Source organism: Malaclemys terrapin, chromosome 5 (genome assembly GCF_027887155.1).
Source record: "Malaclemys terrapin pileata isolate rMalTer1 chromosome 5, rMalTer1.hap1, whole genome shotgun sequence".
NCBI classification, from domain to species: domain Eukaryota; kingdom Metazoa; phylum Chordata; order Testudines; family Emydidae; genus Malaclemys; species Malaclemys terrapin.
In genome coordinates, this window is record NC_071509.1 from 87,313,056 (window position 1) to 87,334,425 (window position 21,370).

The 21,370-nt window shown below is 39.3% G+C and overlaps 1 protein-coding gene across 3 annotated transcripts in view; it reads left to right on the forward strand.

Annotated features, from left to right (window-relative positions):
- The window catches only part of TTC29 (tetratricopeptide repeat domain 29), a 217,945-nt gene extending 205,488 nt beyond the window's left edge, over window positions 1-12,457 (forward strand). For 2 of the 3 annotated variants that reach the window (XM_054030168.1, XM_054030170.1), the window contains 2 exons: window positions 10,133-10,208; window positions 11,108-12,457. In XM_054030168.1, coding sequence (XP_053886143.1) covers window positions 10,133-10,208; window position 11,108 — 77 coding nt within the window. In that variant the 3' untranslated portion in view covers window positions 11,109-12,457. Of the gene's footprint in view, window positions 1-4,694; window positions 4,737-10,132; window positions 10,209-11,107 lie in introns of those variants that run through there. The other variant, XM_054030169.1, reaches the window with a different exon arrangement.
- The last annotated feature ends 8,913 nt before the right edge of the window (window positions 12,458-21,370 follow it).

The window sequence follows — 21,370 nt, forward strand, 5'->3', positions numbered from 1 at the left end:
TTTTCCATCAGAAAATGCCAATTCATGAAAATCTAAACCTTCCGTAGGAACATGTCAATTATGACAAAATTTTGACAGAAGTCAAAGTTCCAACAGCAACCTGCCTAGTTTCTTGCCAGCTCACACCTACCTCTGCCATTCCTCCACAGCCCAAGCTATCCAGCCCCATACCAGCTCATGTACCCAGGGACCCTGGGATCCTAGGCTCCTCAGCAACTTACCCGGGAGACAGAGGCGGTAGAAGCAGGATTTTTGAAAGTTTACATTCCACAGGAAACTTTGCATTTCCAGCATTTTGTTCTGAATCTAACACATTTTTTTTTCATAAACGAGAATTTTCAAGGGCTAGAAGCTCCAGTTCTTGCCCAGTTCAAAATGCAACTATATTAACTTTAAAGGGGGTTACCCCCAAAAAACAACATGCTTTTCTTTGAGTCCAATATTCCCTCAATAGCGCATAACAAATATTCAGAGTTGGTCCCCTTCAACTAATCCCTAGAGTTCAACCCACCTCTGAATCCACTAGCCCTCTTCCTGTAAGGAGGAGGGAGGATACACAAGAGGGATACTTTGGTCTTCAAGACTTAAGGTTTTCCTTCCTTCTTCAAGCAAATTCAGGCAAATAAAGTTCATGAATTGTCTCCTGGGTCTCATGTTTACCTCTGGAATTTGCCCCTGTGAGGCTTTTGCCCTCACTGGTACAAGTTGCAAGGAAATTACAAACTCACTCACAACTCCCGTCCTTACTCTTTATTAACCTAAAACCAGGCCTCTAGGATACTGCAAGAAAGGTGAAAAAACTCACCAGAATCCTCTTAATCTTGTCCTGATACACTCTGCCAGTATTGCCCCAAGGGAGAAATCCCTTCCTGATCCTCAAAACTGGTGACCTGTCAGACATACAGTTTTTTGGAAATAAAGTTCAAACTAATATTGGACAGGGAGGCTGGGGCAGCAACTGCAGCAGAATGGCTGCTGTGTGCCCTGAAGGTTTCACATACACCAAAGGGAGGCAATCAAGTCAGGCAAGAGGCCCTTCCTGCCTCCACTAGTCACTGGTAGTAAGTAGAGTTGGAGAAGTCTCTCCTCCTTCCACTAATTTCCTGTCCACCCAGGAACAATTTTTGTGTGACTTCTGGCTGGGAGGAAGGCCCCAGCGCAGCCAGTCCCTTCCTCTCGGGACTGCAGGGGTTTTCTTTCCTCAGCCAGGCTGATCAGACATCTGTCGCATTAAGACTGTTTTATATGAGTTCCTATACTGCTGTCCTTAGCATAGTATGAGAATGGTGGTGAGGGGTGGGCATTGATTTTAAATTAAATAAATATGTTTAGTCACCTGCTGGAGGTTTCTAGAGCAAACAATATGATTTGTATGGCATAATCCAAAGAACATGTTAATTTTTAGAATAATACATTTTAAATAGCTAATAATTCTTTTGATACAATTTAACAAATGGAAGGCCAGATCCTCAGCTGATGTAGTTCCATTTCTTTCAGTCCAGCTGCACTATTTTACACCAGTTGAGGACATTTTTGGCAAAGTGTTCATTTTTAAATTCTATTGCTTGCTTACATGTTCTTAAAAATCTCTAAAGTACTGTAACTTTCTACAGTAACTCACAAACCACATGCTGACTGCTAATAAACAGAACATCCTTTTCCATTTTTTCAGTGTAATCTTTTTCATGTGAATCTGTTTCTCATAAAAAGATCTAGATTGGCTGGTTGGAAGGCTGGAGTCCTCTCTTTATCCACAGAAAGAGGGGAAAAAATGGGCTGCGACAATGTAAGCTTTCTCACACTGTCCCACCAATGTACCTCCACCCTGATGTGGAAGAATAGACCCATTAAATCCCAAAGCCTAAATAGATAAACCCAAAACTTCTATGCTGTACCAGTAGACTAAACTAAGGACTTACCTATCTTTTTAAAAGTAGATGCTGCAATGTCAGGTCTAATTAAGAGCATTGGGTCTAATTTCACTGTCTGGTCGGAAAATCAGCCAGGGGAATCTTTCAGGTGGAAATCTCCGCAAACTTGCCCATGTAGAGGTTTCTTACCTATTGGTCTGTCTGGGTGGTGGAGGATGCAGGGACTGGCCACAAACATGGTTCTTGGAGTCCAGCATGTATCATTAGTGTGTGTGTGTGTGTGTGTGTGTGACCATAGAACCAGACCAAGACTCCATTGTGCTAGGCACTGTACAGAGACAGAACAAAACGACAGTCTGCCACGTGAAATTTACAATCTAAGTGTAAGACAAGAGATAATGGATAGATGGAGGCAGAGGAAGCATAAGGAAACAATGAGACAGTACCAGTGTGCCTGATAAGCTGTGGTCTCACTCCACTAGCTGCCTAACTGTTGTTAAGTGTTTTGTAGGCTTTAAGGCAAAGGAGAGTTTTAAGGAGGGATTTGAAGGAGGATAATGAGAGAGGTTGCAGATGTTTACAGAAAGCTCCTCCCATACATAAGGGACAGCATGGAAGAAACAGCTCAATCTGTTTAGCTTAACAAAGAGAAGATTAAGGGATGACTTGATTACAGTGAGTAAGCATCTACGGGGGGAACAAATATTTAATAACAGGCTCATCAATCTATCAGAGAAAGGTATAACATGATCCAATGGCTGGAAGTTGAAGCTAGACAAGTCCAGACTGGAAATAAGGTGTATATTTTTAACAATGTGAGTAATTAACCATTGGAACAATTTACCAAGGTTGTGGTGGGTTCTCCTGTACTACCACTGGCAATTTTAAAATCCAGATTGCATGTTTTTCTAAAATATATGCTTTAGGAATAATTTGGGGGGAAATTCTAAGGCCTCTGTTATACAAGAGGTCAGACTAGATTATCAAAATGGTCCCTTCTGGCCTTGAAATCTGTGAATCTAGGTGCTTGTTTGAAAATGTAACAAATAGGCAGTGAAGGCTGTCATCATTGGGAGAGTTGAAGCAGGTTCTCCTATACTCCCCTTCAGGTTCCTGGGAGCACAGTTCTATTTGTTCCCTGCTGCCAAGACTTCTACAACTAGTAGCTGCTCAGTGCTGTGAAGGTGGTAAGTCCATCTTCCACAGAGAAGGGGGGAAATCTATTCATGAATCTTAGAGGAAAAGGTGGGTCACTGCAGAGGATAACTTTCTTGCCCCCAAAGAACTCAGATACAGTTCAATTGTAGGGATTCTGCCTTTGCTTTGAAAGAATCATTGTCTTCTCTCTGCTTCTTCCATACCCTCTTAGCCTGAATGGATGCACTCATGGTAAGACTCCTTCAAAGATATAAAGCTTACAAAAACATCTCCCTGGCATCCTGTTTTGTAGCAGATGCATTGCTAAATTTTTCTTTGCTTCACTGGCTTCGATTTCTGTACCCAGAAGATACCTTTGGCTAAGATCTTGGAAGACAAATTCCCAGGCAGCACACTAATTTATAGTGTCCTCCAAATACCCAGATGTCAAACAGTTTGGAAGCCACTGGGCAAAGTAGTCACTGGAGATGCTGAAAGGCAGAAGTACATATAATTCTATAGAAGAGTAGGCAGGCCTTTAGAGGCTAGCAAACTGCAGAGCCACATTTTACAAAACAACGATAGAATAATTTTTCCAGAACAGGAAACTATCAAAGAGACTGCACAGAGAACTAGATTAAAAAGCTAAAATCAAGGACATTTGTGTTGAATCAGGACAATCTATCACTACATTTGAAAATCAGGATGGTAATAAAGTACAATTCAGCAACAACAAAAGTTAAAAGATTTAGTGATGACTAATGAGATCTTCATCTTGAGACACCTCAGAGGGGCCCTGAATTTCAGAACATGGGTACTCAGCACTTGCTGATAATCAGAGACTTTGAAGACCGCGCACATGGGGCACCCAAAAATTGACCCCAGAAATTGTTAGTGATTTTTGAAAATCTTGGAGTGAAAATAAGCCAGCTCTGTGCCTCCTGGGATTCTCCATCCCAACCAGCTGGTTTAGTCGACTTTCAAACTGCTTTGTGCTGCTGGAAAATGTTGAAATAATGAAAGAATAGGAAATTCTCAAAGCATCACATCTGAAAAATTTCTTTCTTGACTTCTCCCAAACTTGGGGGGGGGAATAGACTCTAGCCACAGATAAGATGCTGTATTCAAATTTTAGGAGAAAATTTGGGTGAAGTGTGAGGAGGTTGAAGATTAGGATAGTAACAGTAAACTGCATCTTTTTTTAATGGAAGGACCAGTTCCCCCATGAGGAGGACCTTGTAGAAAGCTATCAATGTTTTTGAGGACCAACGCTTGTTTGTCACTAACGTTCATTTATGTTTGCACAGATCACTAGTGACCGTCCTATCATCCTTTCTCTTTTGTTTTTACCTGATAATTTCCTTTCTTTGTCTATCTGTAGCCAACAATCCAACCTATATTAAGGAAGAGCCCGTTCAGAGTTAAGTATTCAACAGGTGGCTTTTGTGAAGGTGTCATCTCACTATATGCTACACTAATGTGTAGTTTTCAGGATAATTACGGACTGGAAAGATTTCAAGGTTGCCCAAAAGTCTGATGTCTTCCCCAACCATGAAAGAGAGAAACTTATCAGATGGCTGTTGGATATATGCATAAACGAGGAAAGGAAGTTATCAAGTAGGGACAAATTTGTATCCCATTAGGCCTTCCCATCCTAATAAAAAAAAAATTGTGCTTTCCTTACAGTTTTCGTGGTCTCAAGAGTGTCTACATTTAACAGAACATAAAGTAAGTTCTGCTTCCAATTCATAAACCTGCCCCAAACTATTAAGCCTTTAATCAAATAAACCTACCTGTTCAGTATACCTGCTGTAATTTGTTTAGGGCTCCCATCGGTGCTCATAAAGACTCCTTCAGTGCCCCGTATAATACATAATCTCAAAAGAGAACCAAATAAAGCATTTTTACAATCTAAATTAAACAACTTTGTCTAATGAAAGTAGAGGTGTCTCCTTCCTAACTAGGCCAGAATCCCTAAGGGTCTTGTATTTATTTATTTATTTATTTTTACTTTTAACAAATTGGCCTAGGAGGATCTGAAATTTAAGTTAACTGAGCTGACTCCGTTGTTTCTCTTTTTCTGCCTGCTCACCAAGCCTGAAATATGCACAGGCAGGTCTACAATTGACTGTATTAAAATAAATATTCAGCCACAAACTTATTCTAAAATGCAGCTGGGTAAATTCCCATCTTCTTGCTTACCCCACCACGTAATATCTCTAATGTTCAGAATTCATCACTATCGTATGTGGCTCTTAAAAATACCTACGCTTAATAAATACTGTGATTCACTAACCTGGCTCATTTGTATTGTTTCCCCCATGGAAGCTTTTGCCTATGTTAGAATCTAGAGACACTCCATGCTTACACTGCATGGCAGAACAGTAAGATGCTTTCAGTCTCATGTGATGTTCAGGTTTTAGTGTAAAATAAAATTAAAGCATCTGCAAAATGGAAACTAGAGATAAAAATCTCCTTTGTGTTAAACAGTGAAAGTGTGTGTGTGCGAGAGAGAAAGAGACCCTAATCAGCAAACATTTTTCACTAAAAATGCAATTTTGGGCAAATATTTAGATCAAAACCAGTGATTTGTGGTACAACTCCTCCAGTCAGCTATATGATTTTTGAAGATTAAAAACAATACACTTCAACCAGTTTCATAACTGTATATTCTTTCACTGGTATGATTAACCTAGTAAAAATTACATAGCACCAATTTAAAATGGTAAACTAAATTATGTGTTTATTTCAACTATGACAAGTTATCCTCCATTTTACAGGTATTTATTTTAAATACCCTTTACCTTCAGTATAAGGGTACACTACTCTTATCAGACTGCTGTATGGTTCTCAGTCACTTCACATAGCTTAAGAGAATGCATAGCATTTTTACATTGTATGATCAACTTTTTGACAGTGCGGGGCCAGCATAGCTAATGGAATAATAGCCTGCAGGGTCCAGCTAAATGATATACGAATATAATCAACCTTTGTGATGACTATTCAAAAGTAATCCCTTTAGCTTTCAACTGCAACATATATTTCAGCAATGCAAAGCCATATGAGGAAAATCTCTGCAGACTCTACTGATACAATATGGCCTTCATATCCCTACAGTGTGTTTGCTGCTCATAGTGAGTTTTAAATTTAAGGTAATGGCTACTGTATATTCATGTGAGCATAGAACAATACCTTTGATTTGTTGGAGAAACGTTACATTAGCTACCAAGGGCCCTATTCAGTAAACTTTGACACAACCCTTATATACGGTTTACTGCTTACCCTGAATAGAATGTGCCTGATAAAAATGCTTTGCATGCCCAAATTATACAAATTCATTCATCTTTATATTCATAAAACCACCAAGTACAACTGCCTCTATTTTAAGTATACCACTCAGAATACATGGCTAAAATAGGAGGCCAAATCTGCTTTTAGAAAGAAAGCATTCGGTTAAATTTCATTTATAGGAATGGAAAAAATTGGAAAATCTTTTGCAAGTATAGGACACATGTACTTTGCTGATTGTGGTATTATTTGGTATAGTATTTTTATTTCTGCCTCACCACAACATTCTGCAGCATATAACTAAGAACAGCTTCATGAACTTTCAAAAGGCAAGTAATTTTTAGATGAGAATAATGGATCATATCTCATCATTTGGTTTAAGCCAACTTGACGATATACATACTATAGCCTATCAAGGGTAAGTTTTATAAAAAGTTTAATGAAGAGCCTATAATACATATATAGCTGACAGAAAATGCCATATTTGCTAATACTGAGTCAAATTATATGGAATATGTTGTATCAGTTGGAAACATGTATAATGAAAATGCAGTATGCTTCCTTATATTAGTTCTTTGGTAAGTATAACATGCAGCAATGGGGTAAGAACTCAGATAGAAACAACAGGAACATCTGCTGTTTTATATACACACACACACACACACACACACACAGCAACACATTGTATATATGTTGTTTTGCATGTGTGTGTGTGTGTGTATGTAGGTAATACAATAGCACCATTGTTAATTTTTATTTGACATACTAACTTGAATATTTTAAGCACTTCGTGTAAATTAATAGCAAAAGCTACCACAATTAATTTATTTCTATTTATTTCCTTTCCAATATAGTCCATATTGTGTGTTGCTTTTAGCTAGTTTAATTTGGAGTTTGGTTTGGTTTGCTTCTTTACTTATAAGCAGAGCTGCCAGAAGCCTGGGGCGGGGAGGGAGGAATAGCTCAGTGGTTTGAGCATTGGCCTGCTAAACCCAGGGTTGTGAGTTCAATCCTTAAGGGGGTCACTTAGGGATCTGGGGCAAAATCAGGACTTGGTCCTGCTAGTGAAGGCAGGGGGTTGGACTCAATGACCTTTCAAGGTCCCTTCCAGATCTAGGAGATGGGATATCTCCATTTATAAATATATAAAATAAATAATAAGCTACACACAAGTCCATTGAAATAAAAACATTTGCATAGAATTTGTTGTAAATAGCTCTCCTGTTCCCCAAAATGTCTTTTCTTCTTTTTTGTAGGGAGGATTCCTGCATCAGACAGTAGGGCTGTTGAGAATTCTCATTTTATTATTAGTTAGTCAGTTAGTTATCATTAAATGCCAACTTTCCTGCCCTGCAGAATATACAGTCTAAAAAATAGATGTTATACATTTCATTTTCATTAAAAACTTCTGAGTGCATAGAGTTTGGGTGAACTCTTGTCCTCACTAAAGTCAATTGGATTTTACCATTGACTTCAATGGGGCCGGAATTTCACCCTGGGTCTGTAAAATTCCATGCACACTAATGGTGCCAGACAAATAATAGGTAATATTTTCAAAAGAGCTGAGTTCCCATTTAGACACACAATGAAGTAGCTAAATTCGAGAGCTTAGAAGCTTAGCTTCTGAAAATTTGTCCCAGTAATTATAATTGCCAATAAAGAAGCAATTATAATACATCAGAAACATCTTATCGTACATTCAAGGCCCCTCTTTTCCAGTTTTTTATTTTGTTTACAATTTCCTGGGAATTTATTGGGGTTATTACAAGCATTTAAAAATGGATGAAAATCAGTGCAAACAATTAACTTCACAGTTTTCTGGGTAAATAGTGGGATTAATATTGGGGGATGGAAGGACCAAAAAAAGCAACAGGTTACCAAGACGCCATTACTCCTTCCAGAATGGGAAATCTGATCCAGGGAGTTCCGGCATTTCCTTTTTATAGAACTCAAATGCTGACATACACACATGTGCATGGATGTCAGTATGTGTATCTTCCAATGCATTGACTTACTTTAACAGACAGCCTTGCATATACACTTAGACTAATTTACTATTAACATAAATACATCTACCTAATGTAATGGATTGGATTTGCTTTACATAATCAGTATTTTCAGGTACTTAAGTGGTCCAAAATTAGGTAAAAATAGGTAAAAAAACAAATAGCTTTTGTAAAACCCAGGACATTTTAGGTAAAAATCAGTAAAATCTGAAAACAAAGGGCCTTATATATTATATATATTACATATGCACATACACACAAATGCATGTCTGTCCATCTGTATATCTATCTGTCCATATTTATAAACACACACACAAAATGACTGAGAGAATGCATGATGGTATGGTTTTATTGGCAAGAGTCTCATTGTTCGTAAATGGGAAAGCCATGGCTGAGTTGTGTAGAAGATAATCCCATAGATGTGCCAGTAAAACATTCAGCCCAACCCCCACCATCAGTGTCTCCATATATGTTACATATTTTACAGGGGGGAAAAAAACTTTTGAAAAATATTTGTAGAGGGAATTTTAACAATGTATTGGTGCCAGCTTTCTTATCCCTCCACCTGTACAGGGGACTGACCATATAGGCTGTTTGGGCTTTCAAGAAAAAAGAAAGTTATAGCTGTAATTCTAATAATTTTTAGATGTTTCTAAAATAGCTTTTTTCATACTTAAAATATCACAGTTTAAATATCAAGTATTTCAAGACCAACTAAGGCTAGAAACAATGGATGTTTGTCAGTGGGATTCCTAGCTTTCCAGTAATATAGAACTCCTATTTCTAGCCCTAATGGGTCACAAAATACAGTATAAGACCTTGAATATGTTACTAGTCCAGAGTTGACTATTTCCCAGTTTAAAGGGATACGCTGTTGGGAAATACAAATATTTGTGACAGGCTGTTCTGGAGTTTTTTGGTGGTATTTTGAAACTTCTCAGAAGTTTCGAATGTTAGAGTGGTAGAAATAGCTTAGTGAACAAATGCAGGCAAAAGTGTACAAAAATGCAATTTATCACAAAATTCCATCATTTTTCATGTGGGAATCTCCACCACTTTTGTAGGTATCCATGTATGTCAGATAAATAGATACATGTAAATATGTGTCTATATATCTATATTTCCACATATATACACATGCAGCCACTCTGTTACTAGTTTTACAACATTGTGATTCCATTGAAATCAGTGGAGCTGCTATGCCAACATAAAAATGTCATTGCATGGTGATGTATCAGGCCCTTTATTGGCATCATCCTACAATGCAGTGTTGTCAGCTGCTTATGGGAATCAGGACTTCTAAGGCCAAATTCAGAGGTAATATGTAAGGCAGTGAAGTTAGGCTCCCTTATACCCAGTTAAAATTCCCTTAGGCTTACTTCTTCTCAGCCTGCTTCTAAAAGAAGCTGAGCTGATACCTTAGGCCTGGTCTATCTGAGGGCAGGTCTTCACTACGGGGGGGGTCGATTTAAGATACGCAAATTCAGCTACGCTAATAGCGTAGCTGAATTCGACGTATCGGAGCCGACTTACCCCGCTGTGTGGATGGCGGCAAAATCGACCTCCGCGGCTCCCCGTCGACGGCGCTTACTCCTACCTCTGCTGGTGGAGTAAGCGCGTCGATTCGGGGATCGATTGTCACATCCCGACGAGACACAATAATTCGATCCCCGAGAGATCGATTTCTACCCGCCGATTCAGGCGGGTAGTGTAGACCTAGCCTGAGAATGTTTTAACTGGAATAACTAAATTGTCTCAGCCTTCAGCTTTGCTTAAATGCTACAATTCGAGTCATATGTTTAAAGCATTAATTCACATTTTTCTTAACAGAGCTTGCTAAAGACACAAGTGGTGTTTTGGAGACCAATGAACTATTTCTGCAGACCCCAGTTCAAGAACCTCTATGGTACAGTATTTGCCTCCATTCTAAACTCCTATAGGCCTGTTACCTAATAATAATCAATTGATAAGAATTGATAATAATAAATATGTTTTATAAGTTTGAATTTAGTTCATAATTAAGATAAGTCAGTTTGATTGAGTTTATTAAGCAATTGTTGTTCAGCACATAACAGAAAGGTATATGTTACCCCAATCTGGAGAATGCCTTGCAGCTAGTAATAGTCTGATTTTGATACTGTCTGGTTCTGTTATTTGCTTATAGCTTGACACTTTTATATGCAACTTGTTTACAATTTCATTTATATTGTTTCCTTTTTTCACAGACATATCTTATTTTTAGTATTTTTCTAACTTTCCAGCTACATAATCAAATATCTTTTATTTACTTTACTTTATATTTTGCTAACTCAAGTATCTGTTACTTGTTGTTGCTAGTGCGTTGCTAAACATAGTATTCCTTACTTTAATTCTTGCAAAGATTATCATAGCTTTTCTGGTAATTCATGGAAAGCTGGTATTTTTCCTTTTCTTAACATAACTGCAAAGCATCAGTCAACAGGCCCATATTTGCTATGCTTGCTCTCGCAAAATTCACAGTGATGTCAAAGGGAACAGTTTACTCTGACTTTCCACAAGTTGTTTGAATGTCTTTTTTGTTTTGCTCTGTACAAAAACAATATTTTTCCTTCTCACAAAACTGACAAAGACATAATTTCACACTTTTTTGCTGTTAGCATCGAACTGATTTTTGATTGCTGATCAGTTAATCTCCTTTCACTTTAGGGGTATAAACTTCTGAGGCAGAAACAAATCCATTAACAAGCTGTTGAGTCTGGAAAGAAAAATCCCAAACTTACACTACATGAAATTTACAGTAATATAATTTGCTATTTTTCATTACAGAGAATTCCAGCTCACTCAGAGAAAAAGCTCTTTTGATGAAGTCAAGAAGATCCTTATTAGAAAACATGCAGAAAAACTTTTGCGTTTCACCTTGTAATTTTAAAAGGAGCACAGAGTTGCAGTGCAAGTGCCCAGCAACATTAGGTCCTTATATGACTGGTGTCAGGTTCAATATGTGTCACGAAGGTTTTTATCTTAACTATCCTGCATTGTTGAAATAAAATACAAAAGGAATGGTAGCATTATAAAGGAAAACCAATATATTTACCTATTACATAATCTATCCTACAGTGTACCTCCTGTGAGCACCCTTAACTCCCATTGAAGTCAATGGGAGTGGGAGTTGAGGATATTCAGCAAGATGAGGCTCTAAACATATATGCTAATTTTAACACTAATATCCAGCATTTTGTCCATTTCTGTAACAGTACACTCAGATTTTGACCCCTTTTACACAGGGCCTTCAGTTGAGTTTAACAAAAGTGCCTAACAGCTGTGACTCAACTGGGTTTTAACATGATTAGAAAAGATCCAGCCTGGTTGGTGCACTATAGCATGGTTTAGATCTAGTTTATAATACAGTTTGGTCCTAACCAGCTTCAGCCACAACTAGGTTTGTTTAAGCTGTGATTAAGCATAACTATTAAACTCTCTTGAAAGGCCTGTATAAACAAAGCATTTGAAACGCTGCTTACTGTTCCTAGTAAAACAATAACCCAACGTAACAGTGAAACAAGTATACTGAACATGGACATTTTTTGTCATATTCAAAATCTGTATTTGACACGTTCAAAGCTACACAAGACACCTTTTAAAAGTGCACCCTGTGCTTGTTCTTGTAATCAAACAAACTAAAATCCATGGAGACTGATTTTAGCTAATAACCCACTAATAATCTAAAACTCTGATTCCTTTAGTACAGTGAAGTCTGCTTGGAGAATTTTATTCTAGTTTGAGTTGGTCAAATTTTCTTGTCAGGAGATTCCCCTCATGATTCTTAGCAGACAAACTTCAATAGGTTTCCACAGTTCTCCGTGGTCATTTTCAGGGCTGCTGTAACCCTTGACCTAGATAGAAGCTAGGAGGATAGAAGATTGAGGTTATCCTTCTGAAAAATGTAGTAAAAGTAGAATGTTGGGAACCCTTTGAGTTTTATTTGGAAAAATTGATTCAGTCTATCATATATTTCAGAAAACCAGTTCTTTCAGATCTAAATAAACAAAGGTTTATGAGTCCAAATAATTGAGATTTATTTTTTCTTTAACAACGAAGCCTCCCAGGTTCAGACTCAGAAGGAGGCTCCACTAGGTCCTTTGGTCAGTTTTTATGACAGTCCTGTGAAAGTGAGAGCCTTAGCCATAACAATAACTCTATCCACTGGTTCTCTTCAGGGCTGCAATCTGTGTAACTGGGTAAGAACATCTGATAATAGGATTTGTTTCTATTAAGGCTATGCAAAATATACAACATTTCTAACTCCATCTGCACATTTTTGATCAGGATGCATATATGCAATACACATACAATACATCTAACACAATATGACGGGTTCGGTCACAGAGACCACCTTGGGATTGTCACCTGACATGCTGAGATTACCTCTGAGCCCATTTTCCCTGCCAGCTTGGGACTCCAGAACCCTGCCTTGTTAACCCAGACACGCTAGCCTGCTGCAACACAGACCCAGGTCTCATCCATGCCCCAAAAGCTGCAGACTTTAACCAAAAACTGCTCAGCAGGTCACCTATCTCCAGCACCCAGACACCCAGTTCCCAATGGGATCCAAACCCCAAATAAATCCATTTTATTCTGTATAAAGCTTATACAGGGTAAACTCATAAACTGTCCACCCTCTCTAACATTGATAGAGAGATATGGACAGCTGTTTGCGCCCCCAGGTATTAATCACTTACTCTGGGTTCAATAATAAACAAAAGTAATTTTATTAAGAATAAAAAGTAGGATTTAAGTGGTTTCAAGTAATAACAGACAGAACAAAGTAAGTCACCAAGCAAAATAAAACAAAACAAAACACGCACATCTAAGCCTAATACATTAAGAAACTGATTACAAGTAAAATCTCACCCTCAGAGATGTTCCAATAAGCTTCTTTCAAAGACTAGACTCCTTCCTAGTCTGGGCCCAATCCTTTCCCCTGGCACAGTGCTTGTTAGTTTCAGCAGACATCTTAGGTAGAAACTCAGTGTTTTCTCATGACTGGCCCCCCTTTGTTCTGTTCCACCCCCTTTTATAGCTTTGGCATAAAGTGGGTATCTTTTGTCTCTCTGGGTCCCCACCCCTCCTTCTAAATGGAAAAGTACCAGGTTTAAGATGGATTCCAGTATCAGGCAACATGTTCACATGTCCTGTGAAACCCCAGCCTCCATTCTTTCTGGGCTGGCTCACACGAACACAGAAAGGCTTGCAAGTAAACAGAGCCATTTACAACCAATTGTCCTAGTCAATGGGAGCCACCAAGATTCTAAACCACCATTAATGGCCCACACTTTGCAAAATTACAATAGGACCTCAGAGTTATAGTTCATATTTTTAGCTTCAGATACAAGAATAATACATGCATACAAATAGGAGGAATATATTCAGTAGGTTATAACCTTTGTAATGATACCTTACAAGAGACCTTTTGCATAAAGCATATTCCAGTTACATCATATTCACACTCATAAGCATATTTCCATAAAACATATGGAGTGCAACGTCACACACCGATTTTTTTATCCAGAAATATTTACTGTAAGCATAAAGATTGTTACAGCAATGTTCATTTTAAAACTTGAATACATTTTGAAGGTCTGTGAAGAATACACTTCAGAGGTCTGAGACATTTTATAGGACTTTTCCTACATAAATATATGCATACAGTCTCATAAATCTCTCTAATAAATGGTAACAAAAACCACAGAACTATAAATTAAATGCTAAATAATAATACTGTTGTCCTTTGAGGCTAAAGTGAACTGGTTTCCACAGAGTTCACCCCTTACATTTCAATATAGATATTATTAATGTGACACTGAAAATATCAGAAAAGCAAAATACATGTTTTATAGATAATAGATGAAAATCACTTTAGTTTAATTTGACCTCTGTACTTTGTAAGTAAGGGAGCAATGGAAAGTGCTATTTCCAAATATCTGATTCTGCTGTTAAGAAAAACATTATCCTATGAAGTGTAGCATTTTAATTTGTACTTTTTAATTGAAAAAAACCTACTCATGCTTTAGAAAAACAGACTATCAAGAGTATACCAGACAGACACTGACATTTTTCTTTTTACATGGTAACTCTCAGAAATATTAAGGATTATAAAACATGATAAACTTTGCTCTTGTAATTGAATGTGATTTATTTCCATCTCCCAAACTTTAACATGCAAGTATGCTAATTAGCATCCATAAACATCACTACTTTTTGCCAATCTACACTAGTTACTACATGTCACTTTTTATAGGTGTTTGTAACAAAATGATTGTGCATTCAAAATATAAGAAAATAGCTTTAACACATTTTGCCAGTGCTTTTTACCCACACAGCTTTGAATGAAAATAATGAATTGTATTCTCATATAATGAGATATATCTATATCTATATCTACATATATGTAATGATTTTCAAAAGAATCAAGGCATTGTAGGATGTCATATTTACAGAGAAAAATTAACCCACCAGTCTAAGTCAACCACCTGTGTGATAGAATGCAACCACCATCCCGCTCCAGCAACAATTCACAGATTTTTTTAATAGGGGAAATGAAAGCTCAGTTTTCCAGGTCAAATAAACAGAGGAAGTTAGGTAAGCAGAATGTAGTTCCCTACACTGGAATTTGGACAGGATTCTGCGATGAACACCTCTACTCTTCCAAACAGTACTATGAGGTATATGATGTCTAATGGTCAGGACTCAGTTTAAAACACAGTTCCCACTGTCACTCTGCTGGAGCATTGGTTCAGTATAGTTTGTAAGGATGGTCCCACCTACTGAATTTCTAACTCCTCCAGCATCAGGGTTTTCTTTGGTGATCGCCCATCCAAGCATTGACCAGATGTGGGCCTAATTATCATATGAGATCTGATAAAATCTTAGCTCAGATTATTATAATGGAACCTCTGTCTCTCATTTCCTTACCTAAAAGGGATGGTAAGTTGTAAAAGTTGTAGTATCATTGAAGACTTCCCTATATAGAAATCAGTCATTCTTAGCTCTGTCTGGTTCATTTATCACTGTAATCCTCCAACCAACTACTTCCAGAATGCCCCTAATCCACAGTCTCCTAAACATCGAGATCAGGAAATAAAACTCAGATCAATCAAAGTACACATTGTAAAGACACCTGCAGCTGCAATGTGTCAAGAATATATACTAATAGTTGGCTTCAGTGGAATTTACTTTGATTACATCAGAGCTAAATTTGGCCCATAGCTTCTATCTGTGCAAAGTAGTTTCAAAAACAAGACTAGCCAAAAATATTGCAGCAAATCAATTTTTTTGAGATGGTAACATTTTTGTCTTTAAAAGCAAGTTTTGCTACATAATGTAAGACCTGGCAATGACTCCATTTCGTTGAATACGTTTTTAAATAAAATTCTTTGTGGATCAAACAAATGGCATTTTACATTAAATAACAATAGTTCCTGGCTGGGAAGAAAATATTTGTGTTTGAAATCATTCTGATTATCATTTAAAAAAATAAAATGTTCTGTAAGTTAATAGGCTGTATCCTCTCAATTAAGATATATGCAATATTTCACCACTTACTTGTAAAGCCATTTTGAAAAATACTGTCTGAGTCATTGAAAGGTCATTCTCTTCTGGAAGGAATCTATTCATCTCAATGTAGTCCACTATAAATGTAGTGGTAGAAACACTATACATAATTATCTAGGGATAGATAGATTAGATGGTTATTAATATCACTTTTTATGTTACAGCTAGGAAGCAAATAGAAGAAACAATATTATCTTATTTTTAAATAAAATGCAAAGCATAGGTTATATTCTCAGTCGACGCTATTTGTCAGGTAAGACTCATACCATTACACTCCAAGGTCAAAACTCATCAGCCTACCACGACTGATACTCATTAAAGACTTCACCTGGTCATGAAATCCATTTAAGCATTTCTAAAGATTCCTAACACAAACAAGAGAATGAGGGTATAAAATATATTTACAAATCTGCATCTGTTTTGCTAATGTATCTTTATACGTACATGTTTTGGCCTATCGATAGATCGATTGAAAGGTTTGTGTTGTGTTTGAAGATGAAATAATAACGTTTTTGAGGAAGGTCTTCATGTTTAAGTCTTTGACATCACCGTACTGCTGAAGAGTGATATACAGAACACTGGGTGTCAAGGAGACTACATTAGTGATTGTAAAAGAGCTTTCATAAGAATTTAGTAATTAAAATATTAATTTCTTCTTTATACACTGCTACCTTGATATAACATGACCCGATATAAACAAATTCGGATATAACGCAGTAAAGCAGTGCTCCGGGGCCGTGGGGCTGCGCACTTCGTCGGATCAAAGCAAGTTCGATATAACGCGGTTTCACCTATAACGCGGTAAGATTTTTTGGCTCCTGGGGACAGCGTTATATTGAGGTAGAGGTGTATTTGTAATATTCAATTTCAGTATTACAATATATAAGGCAAGAAAGACTTCTCACCAAATGAACTTTCAAAAGGGACAAGATTCAGTGGAGATACAGCTATCATTGGGTTGGGAGAATGGGAGGAGACAGGGCACTGGTGTGCCTTTAAGTGAAAATCTGCCATTTAATCCCATAATTGACTTCCATTTGATTCCTACTTCATGGGTAGCAAAAATACAAGATTCTACTCCCATGTGCCTCAATCCTGGCCCAGAGGGGTTAATCTCCACAGGTGAGAGGGTAGTTAAGTGTCCAGGTAAAGTCTCTGACCTTCTGCCTAGACTGCTAACTATTAAGTAGTAAGTTTTGGGTGTTGTGGGAGTCAGTTCACTAGGGTCACGAGTGGGGTTATCAGTTCATTTCACAGAAATGGCAAACAACTATCAGATTGTAACCGTTTTCAGGCACTGCTGCCCTACATCAGATCTGAACTACTGACCTAAAACCTGGTCCTGAAGAAAATGAGAGTTAAGGGCGTGTAATACCTCACAAGTGTCATTCCGTACCTTGCTGGATCAGTCCCCTAGAAGTGTAAAGTTCTGTCTCATGTGGCATCAGTCCACACAGCTAAGTAATCCTCTAAACCATCCAACTCCTCCATGTTATTTGTAATGAGTCTCTCCAGCCTCTGTGTAGTGACCTGATTCACCAAAGCTGAATATTAACCTTATTTCATTATAGATGCAATTTTTTTTAAATATGAAATTTCTTAGAATTGGATTAGCTCACAGAAGGGCCTCTAGAGATGTCTCCCAGCACTGTGTGATTTCCATCTTCTCTGAAGGATGGAGCGCAAGCTGGCCATTTTCTACAGTTTTATTTTGTAAGTGTATTCCTTCAGCTTCCCAGAGCTTGATTGGCTGCAGGGAATAAGACTCCAAAAGGCCTCTCTTCCCATGTGTCTATCAGGAAATGATGTCATGCACTTTTTAGGTCAGAGTCGTGGTGTTTGTTTCAAACTATAAAGTTGCTTTATGGTTCGGGACCTGAGTATCTTAAAGACCCCCTCCTTCTTTGTTCTTTACCTCAACAGCTGAGACAAGCTGGGACAATTGAGCTCATAGACCCTTTGGTTAGACAGCATGGAGCTGGTATCAGGGTTTCTTCAGGGAAGGACACACAACTACCCCCACTACACTCCCCAATTCTGACAAAGCCTGAATTTATGGGCCCTCTGGTGGAGACCTAACTAGTGGTGCAAGGTCCAACTATCCATGCTGGTGAGCACTAACTTGAGTAGCTCTGATGAAGTCATTTGGACTATAGCATATATACTCATCAGCATGAATGAGGGCTGCATGGCCAGGCTCCCCAGGTTTTTACTGAGTAATGGGCTAGGCAGTTATTTTAATCTCATTTCTTTCACATTACGTACATCTAGATCAGAGGTTATCCCACAGGCTGCTATGTCCTGCGAAGGGGAGGATTCTACCCCAGCACCCAGCCCAGCTACATAGACAGGCACTGGCCTCTCAATTTGCCCCTGCAGACTTACACAAGGTGCACAATAACAATTACAACAGACTAATATTCCATGTTTGTAATACGGGCAGATCAGTGTTACATGGCCTGTGTTTCCAACCCCAGCTTCTAAGCTCTGCAACAGCAATGTCTTTAGTTTTTATGTTCTGAATTGAAATAAGCCTTCATGTCCGGTGAGACATGGAACTCCTCACAGGAGCTTTGTGACTTTAGAATATTTTGAAGACTCGGGAGCCTTTGCTTTTACTTTGCATCGCCCATACTCCATTGTGGGAGAGCAATATCACCAGTGCATTCAAACTTTGTAATACATGTGGTGAAGGTGGCTGGAGAACTGCTTGAGATCATAACAGGTAAGCATTTCTAATTCTTCCTGTTACATTAAAGTTCTTGGAGCACTCTATACTGACATATATTAAGGACTCTGAGAGAGGTGTCCATGTTCAAACATAATTCCCACTTATGATAAAAGTGACATGCACTTATCAAGGGGTAAATAGACACCTTTGTGGTAACTTATAAAGTTTAAATGTTTATATGTGGATTGTATGGCATTCCATAATAGCAATCAGCAGGAAAATGCTTTCTTAAAATTATAATTGTAGGCCAGCCTATTGGTAGTTCTTTAAACTGCTGTGCACCAGACCCAACCCCAAGGCTTGTGGAATGCTGTAGAAGCAACACAGTCAATCGAGACACATTGGCCTGGTCTACACTACGAGTTTAGGTCAAATTTAGCAGCGTTAAATTAACCCTGCACCCATCCACACAACGAAGCCATTTACTTCGACATAAAGGGCTCTTAAAATCGATTTCTGTACTCCTCCCCGATGATGGGAGTAGTGCCGAAATCGACATTGCCATTTCAAATTAGGGTTAGTGTGGCCACAATTAAACGGTATTGGCCTCCGGGAGCTATCCCACAGTGCACCTTTGTGACCACTCTGGACAGCAATCTGAACTCAGATGCACTGGCCAGGTAGACAGGAAAAGCCCCGCAAACTTTTGAATTTCATTTCCTGTTTGCCCAGCGTGGAGAGCACAGGTGACCACGCAGAGCTCATCAGCACAGGTAACCATGCAGTCCGAGAATCAAAAAAGAGCACCAGCATGGACCATACGGGAGGTACTGGATCTGAACACTATATGGGAAAGGATTCTGTGCTAGCAGAACTATGTTCCAAAGACGAAATGCCAAAACATTTGAAAAAATCTCCAAGGGCATGATGGAGAGAGGCCACAATAGGGACTCATATCAGTGCCACGTGAAAGTTAAGGAGTTCAGATAAGCCTACCAGAAAACCAAAGAAGCAAACGGAAGGTCCGGGGCACAGCCACAGACATGCTGCTTCTATGCTGAGCTGCATGCAATTCTAGGGGGGCCACCACCACTACCACACCCCTGACCGTGGAGTCCGAAGAGGGGGTAATCTCAGCCATCCCTGAGGATTCTGAGGACAGGAGGAAGAGGAGGACGAGCTTGCGGAGAGCACACAGCACTCCGTTCTCCCCAACAACCAGGATCTTTTTCTCAGCCTGACTGAAGTACCCACCCAACCCTCCCAAAGCAGTATCCCAGACCATGAAGCCATGGAAGGGACCTCTGGTGAGTGTACCTTTGTAAATATAAAACATGGTTTAAAAGCAAGCGTTTTTTAATGATTAATTTGCCCTGAGGACTTGGGATGCATTTGCGGCCAGTACAGCTACTGGAAAAGTCTGTTAACGTGTCTGGGGATGGAGCGGAAATCCTCCAGGGACATCTCCATGAAGCTCTCCTGGAGGTACTCCAAAATCCTTTGCAGAAGGTTTCTGGGCAGTGCAGTCTTATTCCATCCTCCATGGTAGGACACTTGACCACGCCATGCTAGTAGCAAGTAATCTGGTATCATTGCATGACAAAGCCTGGCAGCATATGGTCCCGGTGTTTGCTGGCATTCAAGCAACATCTGTTCTTTATCTCACTGTGTTATTCTCAGGAGAGTGATATTGTTCATGGTAACCTGGTTGAAATACGGGAATTTAATTAAGGGGACAGAGGTGGCCATTCTACTGGGCTGTTTGCCTGTGGCTGACCTGCAGTTAGCCAAGTGTGGGTGGGAGGGGCATTGGCGCTGAGCTTTTTGCGTTTGGCTCGCAGGGATCTTCCCTGATACCAGCCACGCAGTGGGGAAAGGAATAAAGCGATCATCCCAGAGAATTGGATGGGGGGGGTTAGTTTGGTTTCTGCTGCTGCACGTTAACAGGAAAACTGCAACGGGCTTTGCTTGGTATGTGGGAAAGGAGGGCACTGCTTTTATGAAGGCTGCAGAAGTCGAAAGACAATGGCTTACCATGGCCGCATGCAAGCCAAATTCTGTTGTCTGGACCTGCATCTGTGATCTCTAACACCAAAGCCGCAGGCACTCAATATTAAGATGCAAAATGCGACCTTGTACCGAAATCACATGTGCTATGTAATGTGAATAATGTTTTTCACCATGAAAGAGTATAAGCATTGTTCTGTAAAATGAATCTTTTTAAATACTTCTCTCCCTTTTTTCCTTCCCACAGCTGCAAATCTTTCAAGCCTCCCTCCTCCGTCCTGAAGGCTATCTCAGATAAGATGGCAAAAAAAACACACACGAGACTAAATGTTCTCGGAAATCAAGCAATCGACCTGCGATGAAAGAGCTCATCTGAATGAGTGGAAGGACACCCTATCCCAGTACAGGAAAGCTGCCAGTGAATGTGAGGCCATGAGGGACGAACCTGAGGAGAGACGGGATGCTCGAGATGAGAGGTGGCGGGATGCAACGCTGGGGCTTCTGCGTGAGCAAAAGGACATGATCCGGCATCTGGTGGAGCTTCAGGAACGGCAGCAGGATAACAGACTGCCGCTGCAGCCGCTGTATAACTGCCCTCCCCCGTCACCATGTTCCATAGCCTCCTCACCCAGATGTGTAAGAACGCGGGGGGCGGGGGGAGGCTCCGTGCACCCTCCCTCTCCACCCTAGTGGACAGCCCAAGCAAAAGGCTGTCATTATTTTGAACTTTTGAAGTGGCCTTTTCCTTCCCTCCTATCCTCCTCCTGAACCCCACCCGGGCAAGCTTGTCAGTTCTCTCC